The sequence below is a fragment of the Episyrphus balteatus genome, chromosome 1 (assembly GCF_945859705.1).
Source record: "Episyrphus balteatus chromosome 1, idEpiBalt1.1, whole genome shotgun sequence".
NCBI lineage: Eukaryota > Metazoa > Arthropoda > Insecta > Diptera > Syrphidae > Episyrphus > Episyrphus balteatus.
Window position 1 is genome coordinate 14,333,204 of NC_079134.1, and position 20,866 is coordinate 14,354,069.

Genomic DNA, 20,866 nt, shown 5'->3' on the forward strand with positions numbered 1-20,866 from the left:
AGTTTAGTTCTTCTCTTTTCTTTTTGATGTGCTCTTTCCACTTTAGCTTTGCATCCAAAGTCATTCCAAGGTATTTGGCCGTATTAGCGTAAGGTACAGCTTGATTATTAATTTAAAAAAAAACAATACGGCAACATCGGCAATTTTTAATCTATAGACTTTAAAGTATTTTTAATTACCTACGTTTGAAAAAAAAATCGTCAAAATCAGAGGTGTTCGGCAGGATTCCCTAATAATTTGCTTTAGTTACTCTACTAATTAATGATGTGCAGTTTTGAACAAAAATCAATTTAAAAAAAATTATTTAAAATTTTTTCTTTCGAGATATCAACATTGAAAGATAAATTGGCATGCAGCAAGACAAAGGAAAGAAAAAACTAATATACTTTGTAAAAGTTGTATTCGCAGCTGGATTAAGCTTCTATTCTTATCGAGAGCTGCGTGTTGATTTTATAAGACAAGTTGACACTTCAACTAAAGATACGGATAGTAATGCCAAAAGATCAGGAGGACGAGGCAGTCGATCGGCTGGAAGCTGTAGAAGCATCACATTGACACTTCCACATATGGACCTAGATTGCCAGGCAAACGCAACGCCAAGTACTTAGGAATCAACTTTAACGAGCTTCTCAGATTCAACAATCACTCCCATTTGGTCCTCAAAAAAGCCAACTTTGCCTTCCGTGTCGCCTTCACCCTCTGATGAAAAGAAGAACAGAATTGAGTCAGCCAACGAAACTCTTGATCTACAAGCAGCTTCTGCGACCAGTCATTGCCTACAGCTTTCCGGTATGGTACACCATTTCCAAGACAGCCATGAAGGAACTGCAAATGTTCGACAGAAAATTATTGAGGATGTGCAAGGGACTTTTCTTCGACCGACAGCGGCAGAAATACTATAGCAACAAGCGACTCTACGAGGAAGCAAAAATCATACCACTGGACAAGTATCTACTGCAATCGGCGAAGATACTTGTAGGAAATATCGCCAATCACCCCAATCAGCTGATGAGAAGAATGACAGCCCAAAAACGACCTAACGAACCTAGGTACTGGAAGAGCACATAATTTCAATGGACAGCGAAGAAGCAGTTAATTTTTACGCCGACTTTCGGACTTTTTCAGTTTTTACCTCATAAATTCTGTGCATATTACGAAAACATTCACCAGAAACCAGTTAAAAAATTTGCAATGCTGGGGTGGAATCGCCTAAGGTGATTGTTGATTGTTATTGTTGATCATCACAATAAATACTTTTGCTCCACGTAGAAGATTGTCAAAGTGACGATCACCTTTTTGTTATGGTGTTATTTAGGTGTCACTTTCACTTTCTACTTTTATTTAAATCCTCAACGAAGAACTACATTATATTCTAAACTAATGCGAAAATTTGAGTTCGTTAAGTAAAATATGGTTTCTTGTGAAGAAAAAATATAGAATTAATATTTATTAAAAACTAAAAAAAATAATTTGGGCACCACCGGTAGGAATCGAACCTCAAATTTCTGCACTTGTTTTAGTGATCACTTTACTCAGAGCAAAGAATAGGTGATGGTCAAAAGTGACAATAAAAAAGGTGACAAACAATTATCACCTTTGCAGATTTCTTTTTTTTTCCTTCTATTTCTTTTATTTTTTTTTTTCTTACTTTCAAAAGGCCTTACTTCCACGATGGATTTGTATTGACCGGTATAGCTACAGTCAAAATGTTATGATCTGATAGTCATGTGATTAAACAGTTAATTGACTATACTATTTTAAATTGCAGCCAAAATATCACTTTTTTTAGCAAACTAAATTGCACAATTATAACCTATTTAATCGAAACAAAATATTTGGTTTTCATTTATAGCTCAAAAAATGTATTCATAATCTAAACCTCGATATGACGGAGTGAAAACATAGGTACAATAAAGACTGAAAAAAAAACAGAAAGTTTTTACCGCTGGTCACTATGGCCTATACGTAATATTTTACCAGTTATCATGGTTTACATAATTGTTTGCAAGAGTTTTCTATTAAATGCAATACGCCGCCGGTCGATGTCTCTGCTAACAAAATCAATTGGATTTTGAGAAGATTTCAATGTAATCTACATTATGAAGTAGATTATAATATCTGCAAATGTATGGCAAATCTAAGTAAAATTGGATGATATTTGGAGGTTTTTACTCGAAACCTAAATTTGGATTTAGTGTGAAAAGGGTAATTCATGGCTCATTGAGACCCAATATTGTGAACCAGACAGTTAACGCATTCAAGCATTCATACCAGCTCTCAGCGTTTCGGACATTTTCATGGTGCATAGAGGAACATTTCTATTTTGCTAAAGATTTTTTAGACGCACTGGACTTTTCTACGTAAAGTGTAATTGGCACTTTCCTTATTCTTTTATTTTTCGATTTATGTATAAAAAAGTGTCGTTGTCAATTTTGACTAATATTAGTTATTTTTAAACTTTACCTAATTCATGTTTGGATACGTACAATCGGTCCACCCATCTAGGCTGTGGAAATATGTACAGATGGACGCATGGACGGACGAAATTGCGAGACCAACTTTTTCGGACTTCTCCATCAACGTAATGTTGGTTTTGATTAAAACCGCAAAATGTTTTTTTCGACACGAAATGAATACTTGCCCTATAAATACGGTGACCATCCGGCCCGGTTTACCCGGGACTGTCCCGTATTTCCATAGCTTGTCCCGGGTTTTTATTTAAACTCGGACGTATAACTGTCCCGTATTTTGAAATCTGTCCCGTGATTGTCCCGTATTTGTAAATTCTCTGATTTTTGTATTCAATTTCATTTACTTTTTAAGGAAAACAGTGGTTGGAAAATAAATGTTTTTCTAATTTCCCGGATAAAATCATTGGTTTTTAAGATTTTTCGTCTACTACTTAGTTCCAGCTTAAAAAGCTAAACCAGAAAAAATTTTTTTTAGAATAATGAACAACATATGGAAGAGTTAAGAACAAAGCTAAATTTCAAAACTTTTAAAGGCATATTAAAAGTTGAATTAAAGATTACACAACTTCAAAATCGTTTTAAATAAAATTAAAATGTTAAAAACCAGCTCTCACGATTTTGATAAAAAAAATATTTTTTTGAAGTTATTTTCAACAGTACTTTTTAAAAACCGTTTTCTTCATTTTTGACTTCCTTGTAAACGACTTAAATGATTACAACAAAAACGTTCCATTGAAACCGTTTAAAAAATCTAGACTTCAAAATTAGGCATAATTATGAAAAGTCATTTTAAAAATATATATATTTTTTTTAATCAATACTTTAAAAGCGACTTTTTATCTGTCCCGGGTTTCGCTCCTAGAAATATGGTCACCGTACCTATTAAGCAAGTTGAAACTATGTAGTCTGTAGCCAACAAACAATTTTCTCTTCTTGCGGAATATTCGTCAAGAGATTCTACAGTTTTAACATTTGGAAAATGTCTAAAAAGACGAAAAACGAATACACATAGTGCGCATTTTAGATGTGTCGGTTAAATTTCGTTGTGGCGAAGTTTTTCTTTTGCAATTTTACTATTTTTTTTTTTGCAATTTCACTATTTTTCTACAAAAAACGCAAATTTATGGAATATATATATCAAACATTTTGTTAGTTTCGCTGGGAAAACTTTAGCCCCAAAAATTTTTGTCTGCCAGAATTTTTAAAAGTTTTAAGATTAACTCACAAATAGAAGTTATACTTTTCACCAAACTTGTTTTTTTTTCGCTTTAATTAAAGTAAAAAAAAACTTAACTGCAGATTTTTTCGGATTTGACTTTAAAATTGTTCAGAATAAGGGACTTTTAGGAACATGAACCTATTTTCAATGAAGGAAAAGTGAGATGCCATTTTTTTCGTGTTGATCGTTTGCAGTATATTTGATTTAAATCCGCTAGAGATGCCTTTTGATATATTTTTACCAATCCTCAGTTTGTTATAAATAAAGTAAATGATTTCACTGTTTTAATTGTTTTTATTTTTATAAAATATACGTCAATATTTGTTTCATAAATTCCCTTTTATCAAATTAATAATTTGCTTTATAATAAATAAAAATATAAAATTGTACCTACATAATGCATATAAAAGTCGTATTAAATGGTAAAGGATTTGTGAGTGAAAAAAACAAGTTCATGACCAAAAAAAAAAAAACATAAATAAATAATAAAATTAACTTTTGGTGTTCGCATTAAATCGTATTTATTTTAAACAACAAAATTGTTTAATATAACATCGATAATATTATATAATATATGTATTGGCAATTAATTTGACATAATATTTTCATTTTGATTAATTAATAAAACTAATAAACTACAAATACATGATTTTTAATTTTTTTTTCTTGTTTTTCTTTTGATAAATTTGTATATTTTGAACACATCATTTTTTTTTCACGCCATTTCCTATGTAGGCGAGTTTATTTATTTTTTTTTTGTAAATCGAAAATTTTAAAATAAAAAATGTTTACATTTGTTAGGAGAAAAAAATATATTAAACATTTTAAGGCACTTGCGTTTGTTTAGTATTTTTTTTTTTATATATATTCAAACTGGAAATTGCGTATAATTTTTTTTCTTTATTTGTTTATAAATTTTTCTTTAAAGAAATTGTCTGGATTGTTGTTAGTTTAAATACTGATGTGCTCTCATTACTTATTAAATTAGGTACATTTTAAAAATAATATTTATCGAACAATTTATTGGTTTCTAAAATTATAATATTCGTTGAATTAAAATTTTTGAAATTTTTTCTTTCTTTTTATTTATTTATTTATTTATTTTATTTTTTTTATTATTGTTTTGAGAGAGAGTGTTGTAAAATACACTATTTTCGGAAAGTGCATTGGTTTCGAGTAACGAAATCAAAAATATAATAATTATGCGACATTAATTGGATTTCCTCCTCCATTATAGTTGGCAAAATAACGAGGATCTCCAAAGCGACTGTACATCTGCAAAAGAATAAAACAAAATAATTTAATTAAGTAATTGATTGACTTAACATGTTGTTAATGGAAAATTAATATTAGGTATTTAAGAAGAGCAAAATAAAATTTCTAGAAAAATTCTGATGAAAAACACAATTTACATATTTACATGTGCCAAATTCTTATTGGTCATCATCATCAATTTGTTTGAAATTCAGCAAGTAGGCCAAAAGTTTCCAATTTATGATTCAGATGTTTTTTTTTTTTTGTGATTCAATTGAACACGGGTATACCAAGAACATCGAGTGTATCAAGAGGTCACGGATGAGTTTATCGGATTTAACATTCTACAATCATTATGTTGGTAAAATCCAAAATTGTCATACATTACTGATTTCAGTTTAATAAACCCAATTATTGATTAATCATTAAAAAAAAAAAATAAACCACCAAGGTTTGGAAAAATTGTTCAACTCATGGTGACTGTCAAATTTGTATACCTCAGACCAGGCTTATTATTATTATTGTATGAAGTAAAAAAATCCAATCGACTACATAAATTTAAAAGGAAAAATTCAACTTGGGAGTATCCCTTTTTGTGGGAATTATAAAAAATTCGGAAACGAACAACATATAAATTTTTTTTATAATTTCACTTTCAAAAAGAATTGTTTTTCTATTTAATATAAATAGTTGATTGGATTTACTTTATATGAAATTACCAATAACCCGGGTATGAAAATTACGTGGGAATTTTTCGTACACAAAGGTGTTCAGGAAACTTATATTGGTTCTAACCATTTTTTTTTTAAATAAGTCAGTGAGTTTCACATGAAAGTGAGAAAAGTTATTCAAGTTCGAAAAAAAACACCTTATTCTGAATTAATTTTCAAGTTGAATGTGAAATTGACAGCCCCTTTTTTCACTTACATAATGTGTAGCGAAAAGAAACAGTTTAGCGTAAAATATTAAATTTCATTTTCCGTATGTTTATAATGGAAAATATTGATTTCATTTCATTGAAATTCTTAATAATTTAAGAAAAATCGGACGAACAAAAATATTTCGGGCGAATTTCACTTTAGGGTTGTTTTTTATCCCTAATCGCATTGAAAACACATTTTTGAGTTCCGTTAATGTCGTGTTTTCTTTTCATTTTTGGACATGATAACTTTTGTTGCAATTTTTAGACTTAAGAAAATCGAAAAATGTTTGTAAACGTCAAAAGGTTAGGACTTAAAACCAATTAATTTGAGTCATTTCTGATAAATCTATTCTATTATAAAAACTCTCTATTAATTTTCTTAAAACAATGGTAGTTAAAAAAAAAAAAAAAAAACAGATTGGCCCATAACAAATTTTTTTATAATAAGTATTAAGTTCCACAACTTAACATGGTCATGTATAGAAATAATGAGGTAATTTTTACCTAGAAGGTATTACATTGTCTTACCCACAGATGGATGGCGATTTCTTAAAGGAAGCAGCTCCAGGGTAAAAGTATATTTTTAATTAAAAACGTTTGGTTGTGCCTTTTTTCTGCTGAGAAGGGAGTTATAATAGATCCATTAGAAAAACGTTGGAACTTTTTTTGTATTGTTATTATTGCGAATGAGTACTGTGAATTCCACGTGAACAAAACTACCCTCGTTTTTAACCTAATTTGAAATACGAGTGGGGTTCATGTTCGAAAAATTCCAAATTTTAAGTCGAAATAGCTCTGGCACGACACGTTTTAGAAATATTTTAATATACATGTCAAAAAACGTGGTTTTAGGATAGGTACTTTTGGGGAAATCGACGAAGTTACGAATACCAGAGTTACGGGCGACAGAGTTACGAGCGTCAAATTTACGCGAAACCGAAGTTACGAACAACTAGAGTTACGAATTCTAACGTTATGTTAAGCTATGACATGTTATTTTTGTGTTGGCAACAATTGCGAGGAACGATATGGAATTATGGAAATACAAACAAGAGATTAACATTTTTCTCATTGGTCAGAACTAAATGAGTTAAGCGAAAATGGGTGTTATTTAATCTTGTCAAATTTTGATTGGATAGGTATAGATATACATATATGGTTTTGTTTTTGTGAGAAGATCGCAAAAACGTTGAAATAGAAAAAAAAACATAAGTATACTTATGTAAGTTTGTTGGACATAATTGAAATTAACTTCTTATTTGTCCAACTAATATTGCACCTACGTATTTTTTTTTTCTATTAATTAATATAATTATTCATAGCGTATTTTGTAATACCCACTTTGTATATCTATACAAGATTAAATAACACCCATTTTCGCTTAACTCATTTAGTTCTGACCAATGAGAAAAATGTTAATCTCTTGTTTGTATTTCCATAATTCCAAAAATCACATGTCATAGCTTAACATAACTTTAGAATTCGTAACCCTAGTTTTACGTAACTTCGGTTTCGCGTAACTTTGACGGCCGTAACTCTGTTATTCGTAACTCCGTTACCATTTCGTACTTTTGACGTGGTATTTGACTTCTTATACATACAATCTGAAAAAGCCATATTTTATTTTCCTGACTATATTTTTTTCTCTTAAAAATTAATTTTTCTCTCAGACATTGGAAAATTTATGATATTTAAAAATTTTAGTGGTTAACATAGCTAATAGTTTTTTGAAGGATACATCAATGTGCGACTTCGGATTGGGATTAAAAAAACTAAAATATTAAGGAAAAATATATGAGCCCTATTCTGCTATTCGATTCACGTGAAATTCTTAAATGTGCCCTTAATTATGAAAGTGGACTAGGTCACTCCTAAAAATGGCATCAAATCTAGCCTAAAAATAATTATTATTTGAGAGGTACAGTTTATTTGAAAGCGAAATTGCAGTAAATAAATTTCTTTATTGCTTCTTCAGTGATTTCATAACAGAAATACAAGTAAATTGTTAAAAGGAAATTATTCTGTAAGTTTTCCTTTAACCAATGCAAAAAGTGACTTAGTTCACTTTCATAATCAAGGACACATAATAAGAAGCGTTTAAAAGGTGCTTAAAATAAATTTAGATAATTTATTTTTCCTTACAATTTTTAAAACAGACGGAAACAACACGGGTGCTTTCATAATTGCATGGTTGCTTTGTTTACATGCGGTCATTTGCGATCAGATTAATGTCAGAAAAACTATTTGTGCATGTATTTTACTTTGAATTTATGCACACTTTTTCTGATTTGGATCTTTTGTCAAAAGTTTGAAGTTTCAATTCAGCCTCTTCTTCAAAATAAACCAATTCCATCCTTTAAGAAAAAAATCTTTTTTTTAAACATTTCTCCAAATGTTTACAAATTTATTATATGCAAGAAATTCGTAGCTTTTTTTGTTATTTTGACTTGAATTTTGAATTTCCATTCAAAATATTGATAGAATTGAGAAATAAAGGAAAGCTGTATCATTTTTTACGTCATGTTCCTTCTTTCTTCAAGTTTAAATTCATTGCGCATGGGAATTTTTTCATTTGCACATTTGCGCTGCAAATATTTGCGTTTTACATTTATGAACATCTGACATTTGTCATTTGCATTAATGAAAGCTTTGCATTCGTCAGACTTGCGCAACCATGCATTTATGAAAGCACCCCACTTCGCTATGGAAAGTTAGAAGTTTTTCAGACCCAATTTGACATTGTTAAGAAAGGGAATCCTTCGATTCACGTGAATCGAATAGCAGAATAGGGATGTATTTGTATATGTACATTGTACATACATACATACATATAATTTGGAGGATTTCATTGCAAATTGTGAGTTCCACGTGAACAAGATTCGACCCGATAAAATTGAATTTCACTTATCCTCTATTGTCAGTTCCGGGCGAAAAGTTGTTCACGTTCGGACTCTTCTTCTTCTTCTTAGGGTGACCAGCGCCGTAAGGCGGCTACAATCCGTTTTGGATTTGGGCCTCAACCAACAAGCTTCGCCAGCCAGCTCTATCCTTAGCTCGCTGCTTCCAGTTGCGCACGCCAAGTTGAGTTCACGTTCGGACATCTACTTGTATTTTCAGGTAATTTGCGAGGTATTCGACAGGTTTTCGAAGGTTTCGAGAGTTTTCTTACAATATCCTTGACCGCACAAATCTCCAAAACATATAAATTCCATTTTAACCGAAATCAATTTTGTTTCATAATTTTAAATAATGAAAGCAATTTCGAAATGTCTGTTGGCTTTTTGTAAAGCACATGTTTTAAGCTAAACTCAATATTATTATTAATATCGTTATGGTATTAATTTCTCACATTAATTTATTTAACGCATACAAAATTAATCCCCTTGAAGTAAATGCTGTGTACATCCTACTTTTGAAAAAATCCTCAAATTAGGTCCTATAGATTCCTATAAACCTATACCAATTATTCTCCCCTTTAAAACAATTAATTATCGTCAGTAGAAAGCAATTTTTTCTAACTTTATAGGATTTATTATGGACTTGCCAATATCGATGATTTTGGATAGCTCGATCAACTCCGTTAATGTGCAATTTTATTTGATTTTAGAATGGATATTTGAAACTCAAAGTGCAATTGAAATATAGAGCTGACGGCTGAGATCAGCTAGCGTTATACTGACGTTCAAAATCAACATTTTTGTTTTATGTGATTATCAAAATGCCAATCGTTGTCACTAAAACCTATTTCAGTTAAACTGATCATAATCTCGTAAAGGCCCTAACTACATTTTTCATACTTCGGAGTTATAGAGTGAAACACTAAGGTCCATTTTCTTCACTCGGAGTTGAACATAACTTGAGAATTTTTAATATAAAAATTCTCAAGTTTTGTTCAACTCCGAGTGAAGAAAATGGACCTAAATTCATTACCGCTATTTGCATATAAAAATGAAAAAACTAATAAAATATATGGAAAGTATTTGTCTCATACAATTCGAATGAAAATTTTTAATATCCAAGTATAGAATAGTTACTGAGGTTCTTATTTGATGAATAATTCTAAAATACATATCGATACCTTCCCGTAAGAATGTATTAAGCGACATTTCTAAAATTGTTCAGGAAACGCAAAAAACAAAATTATTCTGTGAGGAAATGTATGGGCTGCACAATTTTATTTTCTACCAAAATGTGGCGCTCAACTCATAGTATATTTCCACATCAAAAAGTCATTTTCGAAAAAAATGTCGCTTAATACATTCTTACTGGAAGGTATCGATATGTATTGAAACAAAATTAAAACATTATGTAATTGTTTATGATTATAAAACTTAAAATTTCTTAATTTAACTTTCAGCCCTATTCTGCTATTCGATTCACGTTAATCGGAGGATTTCCTTTCTTAATTATGTCAAATTGGTTTTGAAAAACTTCTAACTTTCGATAGCAAAGTGTTTTTCCCGTCTGTTTTAGAAATTCTAAAGAAAAAAAAATGTCTAAACTTAATTTTAACCACATTATAAACGTTTCTTATTTTCGACTTCCACGTGAATCGAATAGCAGAATAGGGCTGTTTATCTTCTTCGAGTTAACTATTATAAGAATAATGTATACCTACTTTGTATATCAGCATCATGTACAATCCAACCAAAAATCATCGGCTGAATTTTTATCCAAAATAACTTATCCGATTTGTATTAGTTTGACAAAACAAACATTCAAAAATATTAAACCCAACACCATTTGTTTTTGTTTTTTCAATATTTTTTTTTTATTTTTATTGATATTTTGTAAATTTGTCAGTCAGATTAAATAACAATTATTATTACATTTTTTTACAATAACATATATACGATATTTTTATTTTTTAGCTTTTGTTTAACTAAAAATTAAAATTTTAACTATAGGTACACATACATTTAATTTACTTTTTTTTTTGTTTTATCTCATTTATTATAACTTAACTACAGCAATTAATTCTTTGTATTACGAGATTTTCCTTACACAACTTACACACACACAGAATTATTCAAACTACAACATTAAATATATATATATATTTTAATTTTTTATTTAATTATTTTTCTTATTTAAAAGAAATTATTTTTCTATATAGTAGACGACATTGATTTTTTTTTTATTTTTAATATAAATTCAGTAGACGACAATCTTGGTTGGCTTGACATGATGTGACAAATATACAACAATGACAGAAACATTATAATAGCTACTATTAAAGTTACTAATTTTTCTTTTTTTTTTCTCAATTTTGATTTATGATTATTAATTTATAAAAAAAAAAACACAAAAAAAAACAAACAATTCTACTAAAACATAGAATTAACATAGAATTTGAGCATTTCATTTGTATCATTTTTTTTGTTGTTGTTGTTATTGAATTGGTTCTTTAATTTTTCCTTGACAATACGGGTACGCACATACAAGAGGGCGGGATTGTGGGTTGTTTGGAGAGAGAGAGAATACAAAATAAACACTTCTTTTGTTTCTTTTGTTCGGTTTGTTACTTCTTTTTTTATAAATATTTACTGAATTTTTTCAAGATTTTGCTCTCTTTATAGTATTTATTATTTTCTTTTTAGAGATTCTTCTTCTTTTTTGTTTGTTTAATTAACAGATAAGCTCACCTGCGAATCATCTAAATCTGTTTCAATGTCGCTACTATCATAATCACTATCCGGAGGTGTAAGTGTCTGGGCGCCATTCTTTTCTAAATGATTTTGCATAATTGGATTGTCAAGAATACATGCCACTTGGTAAGCTGTTAGACCGGCATATGTTGCTGTTTCAATATTTAATGTTGAACATTCCTCGAGTAGGAAATTGGCTAATATCTCATTGCAACATTCAATGGCGATATGTAATGATGTACGTCCTGATTTGCCTTCCTGTAAAACAAAAAATTGAAAATTAGAAAAATGAACGAAAAATTTAATGTTGTAAAACTTACCCTAGCATTAATATCAGCTCCAAACCAAACTAAATGTCTCAGGATATCAATATGACCACCTTGTGCTGCCAAATGTACGCATCTTTCACCTGAAATTAATAAAAAAAAAAAAAAATAAGTAATTAATAAATAAATCAAATTTTTGATTAAAATTTTTATTAAAATATAAAAGAAGTGTGTGAAGGATTGTTTTTCTTTTTTTATTGGAGTATTTCCCATTGATAAGAAATCTGCAATTCATCAACAATTTTTTGGTATAAATAGAAAGATAAAGCGTTTATTGGTGGTAAAAATCGAGGTTCGGTAGACCATTGATGGCCGATAAGATTAATTTCAAGTATTTGGGAAATACCAAAACCTATTTCGTTTCCAAAAAGCTATGAGCAATGCGTTAAGATTGAATTCAATATACTCGTGGGCGATTTCAATGATAAGAGATTGGAAAGAAGGCCTATTTGGTATCACGATTGGCACACTTCTTTATCACTTCTTAGATCATTGACCAAGAAGTAAAATATTAACCCTTTGGCTGTCACATTTTAAGATTTTAGCATTCAAAAAGCCAATGTATGAAGTGTCCTTTTAGGTGTTCCATGAAAATGAGTAACGTGAGTCGTACAAAATGGCAGCCGATTGCTTAGGAAGGCATGTGGAGCAAATTGCAACATTTATAATTGAAAATATTAACTCAATGTGTATAATCCGATGTTTGGATGGTAACGTAGAGTTAGAGGAAGGACGAAAGCAAAAAATCTTGAGCTTCCATGATAGAAAGGAGTGAATTTAACGACCAAGCTCCACCATATGAGCATTGTAACCGCCCATTGCCCAACAAAAGAGAAAGATGACTTCTTCAAAAAAAAAATATTAATTTTAATTCCAAGACTGGAAAGGGAGATCTCTTCGATATAACATTTTCCTCGTCTCTATGTTCTCAAAGGCACTTGAATGTCACTTTGTGGTCGAACTTTCAACCAAATCGATCAAATTGCAACGTCGTCGGGGGCATACAGAATGTAAGTAGCTTCAGTTCAGCTAACATGGACTCAAAATAAAAATGGTTAGAAGAACTGTCAGAAATACTCCTCAAATACTTGGTTCAACTCCGAATGTACTCGGATGCAGAGGCCTGGCTGGTAAGCACAAGCAGAGCTTCTGGAGAAGATCTTGAAGGAAAAAAATACCTTACCTTACCTCATGAACTCTGTGTCCGAGGGCTGAAATTATTTTGTCATGTTTGAAAGGAAGGTCTGGTATAGCACTATTTTCATCAATAAGTGTAGGAGATGGAAGGTACATGAAAAAGTGAATTATGATGGAAACAAGTTATTAGACATGCGTAAAAGAGGTCCTCATTTCCCAAGTAACCAAGTTGAGGACGATCACCAAAGATCCAAATCAAGATGCCAAGTCGAAGGGTATGAGAATAAGATGAACTCTTATTCTCCGCTGAATTGGCTATGGAAGATGATCTCAAACAACTTGTTCTTGACAGTTATCTGGGGATCCAACTGAATGGAAAAACCATTGAATCTTATAACTTTAAACGAGCTAAAATTGTTTATATATATGTATATATATATATAAATATATATAAAATTGGGATCTCGGAAACGGCTCTAACGATTTCGATGAAATTTTCAGGGTTTGTTCATCTAAGCGAGTAAAAAATTTTGGAAGTATTTTTGGAAAAATCCGCCCACTGCCACGCCCACTTTTTTAACATATAAGTTTTTTCAGAAACGGCTCTAACGATTTCGATGAAATTTTCAGGGTTTGTTTATCTTAGCGAGTCAAAAGTTTTGCAAGTTTTTTTTGGAAAAATCCGCCCACTGCCACGCCCACTTTTTTAACATATAAGTTTTTTCAGTAACGGCTCTAACGATTTCGATGAAATTTTCAGGGTTTGTTTATCTTAGCGAGTCAAAAGTTTTGGAAGTTTTTTTTGGAAAATCCGCCCACTGCCACGCCCACTTTTTTAACATACATATAAGTTTTTTCAGAAACGGCTCTAACGATTTCGATGAAATTTTCAGGGTTTGTTTATCTTAGCGAGTCAAAAGTTTTGGAAGTTTTTTTTGGAAAAATCCGCCCACTGCCACGCCCACTTTTTTAACATATAAGTTTTTTCAGAAACGGCTCTAACGATTTCGATGAAATTTTCAGGGTTTGTTTATCTTAGCGAGTCAAAAGTTTTGGAAGTTTTTTTTGGAAAAATCCGCCCACTGCCACGCCCACTTTTTTAACATATAAGTTTTTTCAGAAACGGCTCTAACGATTTCGATGAAATTTTCAGGGTTTGTTTATCTTAGCGAGTCAAAAGTTTTGGAAGTTTTTTTGGAAAAATCCGCCCACTGCCACGCCCACTTTTTTAACATATAAGTTTTTTCGGGAACGGCTCTAACGATTTCGATGAAATTTTCAGGGTTTGTTTATCTAAGTGAGTAAAAAGTTTGGAAGTATTTTTGGAAAAATCCGCCCACTGCCACGCCCACTTTTTTAACATGGAATTTTTTTTTGGTAACCACTTTAAGGATTTCGATGAAATTTTCGGAGTTTGTTTATCTAAGTGAGTAAAAAGTTTGGAAGTATTTTTGGAAAAATCCGCCCACCTCCACGCCCACTTTTTTAACATGGAATTTTTTTTGGTAACAACTTTAAGGATTTCGATGAAATTTTAAGGTTTTGGTCCCCTAGCCGAATAAAATGTTTTGGAAGTACTTTTAGAAACATCCGCTCACAGCTACGCTTATTTTTCTCACATATTAGTTTTTTGGTAATTGCTTTAAAGATTTCGATAAAATTTTGAGGGTTTTTTCCTCTAGGCAAATACAACATTTTGAAAGTATTTTCTCTTACATTAGTTTTTTTTCGCGGAGACAGATTCAACGATTTCAATAAAATTTTGAAGGATGGTTCCATATTTTACGCATTGTTCTTTTTCTTTTTGTTACAATAACTAAACAAAAATTTTTAGATCATGACTTTTTTGATCATGTATTGAAACTTTTAAGTAATTTGTTAATTAGGTATCACACATTACCTTTGTCTTACGTTTTTCTTTTGATTAAATGCAACTATTGTTAACGTATAAAAATAAAATAACTCACAACAAGCCGACAAGGCTTAACTTGAAAAAAAGATTAACTTTATGTACACTATCCAAAACTTTCTGACCCGTAAATTAAAATTTGAACAAAAAGGGATCTCATTGCTGTAGGCATTTTCGATAATGCAGATTCCTGTAACCCTTCTATCCATTACTGATCGTCGTATGTGTATTCAAACGTAAATAAACTGGATTATAAAGTGGGAATGTGGTGTTTTGTAACCCGCGAAAAAACTGGTCATTGCAAACTCAAACCCACTCCAAAAAATTGCTGTTTACATTTGACTTTTTTCACTGAAAGTTATGACATTTAAAGATACCGAGCAAAGCTCGGTCACCCAGGTACTGTAATCATAATTCACACAGCACTGTAGTGCCTTTTCTCATTAAGTAACAGATACCGCCCGCCTTAAAAGCGGTAACTTTTAATTTTCTCCTGATTTGGATAAAAATCAGCTCCTATATATTTAATAATAAACTGTTCGTCATGTCATAATATAGTAAAAAGATTTTTTTGTTATATTATTTTGTTGTTGTATTGTATTTTACACACTCTCTCTTTCTCTTGTTGGTTGGTTGGGTTGATTATGATTTGTGTTGTACATTTTCATTCAGAAAAGCTCTGCTGGTTAACCAGTTTCAAGCCAACAAACTCTCACTATGACGAGTTTTTTTTTTTTGAGAGATCACAAAATATAGTCAGAGTTAGCTACAACAACAACGAAAAAAGAAAGAAAAAAAAGTTAAACACATTCCATGCGCCAATATAATATAAGCTTTTGGCATGTCCCCCTTTTGCCCCCGAATGAAAGGTAGCAGCTAGCTTAATACAGGTTAATTAACAGCAACGATCGGAACGAGCATTGGCATTTGTGTGTATGTTTATAAATTTCAGAAAAACCCAAGAAATTCCCATAATCCAATAAAAAATAAAATAAAATGAAAAAAAAAAAAACGTGGGACTGGTTGTATGATTTTTTTTGTTTAGAGATACATATACAAGTCTGTAGGTTTTTTTTTTTTTAATTGTGATTGTTGTTGTTGGAATAAACTGTAAATGTGGTATTGAGAAAAGAAGAAACAATATAAACCAGAAAGCAAACATCAAACGACTACGATGAACGACGACGACGATGACAACAACGACTGAACAATAAAAAAGTTAATATTTACTTGGTTTTCTGTGTCTCAGTCTAGCTAGCGTTTGAATTTGAAAAAAAAAAAAATAATTAAACTTAATTGCGTTGCATTGCAAAAAAAAGTTGTTTTGAAAGGGTCAATATCGAAGCCAGACCAATACACTCATAAAAAATTAGATTATGGCATAAATAAAAATAATATCGATTACAAGTTTATTTATGGTGGTCATCTCACTGGTCACACCAGTTGGATAAAATTGAAATTTATAATTCAATAAAAATATATATATCATAGACGACCACAAACATCATAAAACTGTGTTTTTTTTTTTCTTTTTGAGACGTGATAGTTCTAAAGTAAATCATCATGTTTGATGTAATTAGATAATTATTATTCTTTTACAATTTGTATTTTACTATGAATTACAAATATAACAACAACTTGGAGTAAAATTGTTATTATTTGATTTGTCATGAAGTACGAGTATGAATTCTATATAAGGTCACTTCCGCTTTGATGTGTGTGGAAACTAGTAGATGCAGGTGCTAAGTGACATAAGTTGTTTATTATTAACAATATTTATAGAACAATATTTTTCACGTTAATTTTTGTAATTTTTTAACATCATGGATTTTATTAAAAAAAAAAAAAATCGAGTAGATTTTTTAGATTTGTGCTAATTTTGGTAGAATGTTTGTTTTTATAAGACAAAATTGCTGCTGGTCCAATTTTTTGTTAAAATTTTCGAAAGGAACTTCAATGGAACTTTTCTGAGCTGGGAACACGATAACGATTTTTTCACTCTTGAGATATAGAAAAAAAGAAGAGGAGTTGTTAGAAAATTATTCTGGACTAGATTGGGGCATTTACAGGATAAATACATAAATTTAAAACCTTTTCTATCTCTTCGTTCAGACCTCATAAATCATAAATCATCATTTTGTGATCTTCAGGTTTCCAGTTAATAGCAAAAGCTGAGGTTTTCTAAAATAACACTGGTCGGCAACGAAAATAGAATTTAAATCTAACAATACTTTTCTAAAGAATTTTGTGTTCAAAAAAATTTAAAAATGAAGACCGGCTGCAAAACGGATACATATAACCATTTAATTTTGTAAGGTTTAGACTTGAAACCAATCAATTAACTTCAATTGCAAGATTTGTAATGGATCTGCTGATGCAAGGAAAGATGATTTTTTTTTACCGAATGTACGTTTTTTCTACCACAGATCTTGAGAATTTAGTCTCTGAACGGATGCTACCTAAATTTTTTGTCAAATATGTTGAGGCAAACATATTTTTGGAAAGCGTTACCGATTCCTCCGAAATTAAGAGGAATCGGTAACGCTTTATAAAAATATGTTCATTTTTTAAAACAATATAAAGGGTTGCTTCAACTATTAACTGATAAATCCTGTTCTGCTCAACCCATCAAACACTTTAAATGGGTTATTTGAACTCATTCAAGCTCATTCCCATGTCTTTAAGAAAAAACCTGTCTCTGCTGAAATTCCCAAACAACTTTCCAATTTAATTATAATCCATTTTTTAAAATACAAAAATATCCCAAAAATTAATTTAAAATCGGTACTTTCTCTATATGCCAAACGACCTTTAAGTTAGTTCAAGTACCTTTCTCATTCTATACACCACTCATATTTTTCGATAATTTTTTGTTTTCAAGAATTCGACTTTGAACTTTAGACTAATACAACACACCTATGGAAATTCTCAAACCACAAAACAATTAGATATTTACGTTTGCAAAAAATAATTTTAATTGATTTCTTGAAATGCTGCATTCTCTACACTTTTCTCTTCCCTCTGATGGAAGCCGCTTTTGTGTAATAACTACAAGCAAATAAAATAACTAACAAGAAGAAGAAATACAAATTAAAAAAAAAAAAAAAACTTTGGGAAATTCCGCATTTCAAATGTGTAACTTCTCCATCACAAGCCTTGCACAATGGATTCCTCTTCTCTTCAGATGCGAATTTGTGTGTTTCATCGCAGTTTGTAATTTTATGTTTATTTTGTCTGTCATGCAGTTATTTTTTTATTTCATCTTTTCATTGGTCACGTTTTTTTTGGAATTTCGTTTTTTGGGATTTTCCTACCTCCTACCATGTGAAGCATATGGATCATATACATACGTTTCCAATTGACTAACCACCAAAAAATAAATCCCCACATTTAAACTTAAAAAAGGAAATACATTTCAAAAGCCAAAGAGCAACAACACTTTGGACTCATGACCCCTGGTTATTTTTTTTTTACGTGATTTTTTCGGTTATCGATAAATATAGCAAAATTTCTCCAAACTTGTAGTGAGAAACAAAAGAAATAAAAAAAAATGAATCGATTAAAGGTGGATGAAGAGCATATTATACCCCGGTTGACGATCATTGTCGTCGGTCGTCGCTATGTCGACAATAATATCTGAAAAACCAGTTAAGCTCTTTATAATGACATAATCCCAGTCGGAGCTTGGTAGGTAGTCCCTCAAGGTTTTTTTGGTTGATATTTTTAATGAATTTTGTGATCGCGGTCGGTCGCGAAAAACCCCATTGGCATAGGTTGCGTCTCGTGCCGCGCAATATACGTGCGTGATTTATGATTATGTTGGGTTGGTTGGGTTGTTTGGAGGTGATGATGAAGTTGTGAATTTTCCAGTTGCGGTTTTTGTGACAAATAATGTCTCGTTTCTACTTTCCCAAAAAAAAAAATAAGTTACATTGCATTGTTTTTTGCGACTCATCAAGAGTTACTGTCCCACTTTTTTTTCTTTTTTTAAATCTTTTTTTGAATTCTGATTTCAGTCTTCTTTCTTTTTTGTATTTTTTGTTCCCGTTTCGTTGACGACAAGACAAGACTCTAAACTTTTATGGAAAAACCAATAATTTTTAAGAAAGTGATATAGCAACAAAAATTGTAGCGGTCAATATCAGAGACTTTTGAATAAAAAGTTGAAACTTGTTGGCAGACTTGAATTGATTTCTTTGTCTCTTGGCAAATTATCTATTTTGTTGGAGGAGATGAGATTGGCAATAATAGAAAGAAATGAAAATAGACTTTGTTTTTTTAGCATAGTTAGCATAGTTAATCATGAATACTAACTTATCTATCGGCTTTTCTTTTTCAAAAAAATTAAGTTTGAATAGAAACTATTCAAAATGATAATTTCCAGCCTTTATTAAATGGAGAGTAATAAATTCTATTCAAGAAAATGCATTTCTTGACAGCAAGCTAATCGCTTTGAAGAAGGAAAACAACAAGAACAATAAACGATCAATCATCTTTTTTTTTCTACATCTCTCAAGTTTCTTCAAAGGAAAACAAGAATATTAATAAAAACAACAACAACAAAGGGAAGTTTAAAAATCAACAACAAAATAAAAAAAAAATGCATCATTGGGAATTCCCACTCACAGTGATAAATTCTCGATCCACACATTGGTATTTTAAGTGGTGTTATTTTTCTTGTTTTTTTTTATTCTTTTTATGAAACGTACCTATATTTTTTTTTAAATTTTAATAAAATCATGATAAATCTGATTCTTGCAAATGTTATTTAATAAAATAGAAACAGATAGTAAAAAAAAAAAATACTTTTAACTGGAGACACTAGTACCGGGGGACCACTTGTATTTTAAACTAAAAATTAATTGGAATTAGATAGTCGCCAGATAATGATAAACGCAAGTCATTTGATATTGGAAACACAAAAAAAAAACATCGTAAAATTCTTCATAAACAACTAAACACTTTCACCTGATTTGATTGGGGGATATCTACTCGTACTTTGAATAGGAAAAGCAATATTGAATATTCATTTAATTTAAATTCATTGACAGGGGTTTCCATTTTCAGTGTGGGAAAAGGTTCAATTTAAATTAAAAATGTCTGGGTTCTGGGATGATTAAGATAAGTTAATTGATTAAACATAGATTAAATGGAAGTGTTGAGTTAATAAAGGGGTGAAAGAGTGTAGCACTAACGGTTAATTTGGTTGAATTTTTTTAAATAAAAATAAGGTCTCAGGAATATGGAATGAATTAAAATTTAATAGAGTGAATGAATTTTAGTTATTACCCCAAATTTGGGCCTCTTACCATAATTTTGTGGTTATCTTTCCACCATTTCCACAACAAATTGAGACCCGAAAATAAATTTTATCAAAAAAATTCTATAATTCGTAGGTGTTTAAGAACAAAATTTAAAAAACGCCAAGTTAGAACCTAATGTAAAATTACGCCCTTAAGATCAAATAAAAATACTATAGACTTGAGCATTTTTTTAAAAGACTTATAATGATGAAAAAAAGATAAATAAAGGTCTTAAAGTTTGTTATTTTAGTTATTTTCATTTTTCATCTGGTAAACTATTTTATTACAGAAGACTTATTTTAGAGTCATATTTTTTTAAAACCCATTTACAGCCTTGTTAATTATAGCGCATTTCACACTTTTTTTTTTAATTCACCGTTTTTTTATTCGAAAATTTCCAGCAATAATTTAAACAAAAAAAAAAGAACAATTGGTTTATCTAATAATAATTTCATGTTGGGTTTTTATTATTTTGGCTTTATCAAGAGTGTTTAAACAAGTGTTTGAATTTCCCCACTTGGGAGTTTCCTGAACTAGTTGCGACTTAACAAAATTAAGTACTCAAAGTGTACATAGGTAACGACGAGAAATAGAATTTCCGAAAAAAAAAATCCAAACAAATAATATGGCAACTATTGACATTTTGCATTTTTTTCTATAACACACGTTTTTCAACA

The 20,866-nt window shown here is 30.5% G+C and overlaps 1 protein-coding gene across 2 annotated transcripts in view; it reads right to left on the bottom strand.

Annotated features, from left to right (window-relative positions):
- Positions 1–4,413: 4,413 nt before the first annotated feature.
- Positions 4,414–20,866, bottom strand: part of LOC129914539 (NF-kappa-B inhibitor cactus) — a 38,709-nt gene continuing 22,256 nt past the window's right edge. For both annotated transcript variants that reach the window (XM_055993851.1, XM_055993859.1), the window contains exons 5-7: positions 11,835–11,923; positions 11,512–11,772; positions 4,414–4,965 (exon numbers count right to left, since the gene is read on the bottom strand). In XM_055993851.1, coding sequence (XP_055849826.1) covers positions 4,891–4,965; positions 11,512–11,772; positions 11,835–11,923 — 425 coding nt within the window. In that variant the 3' untranslated portion in view covers positions 4,414–4,890. The remainder of the gene's footprint in view (positions 4,966–11,511; positions 11,773–11,834; positions 11,924–20,866) is intronic.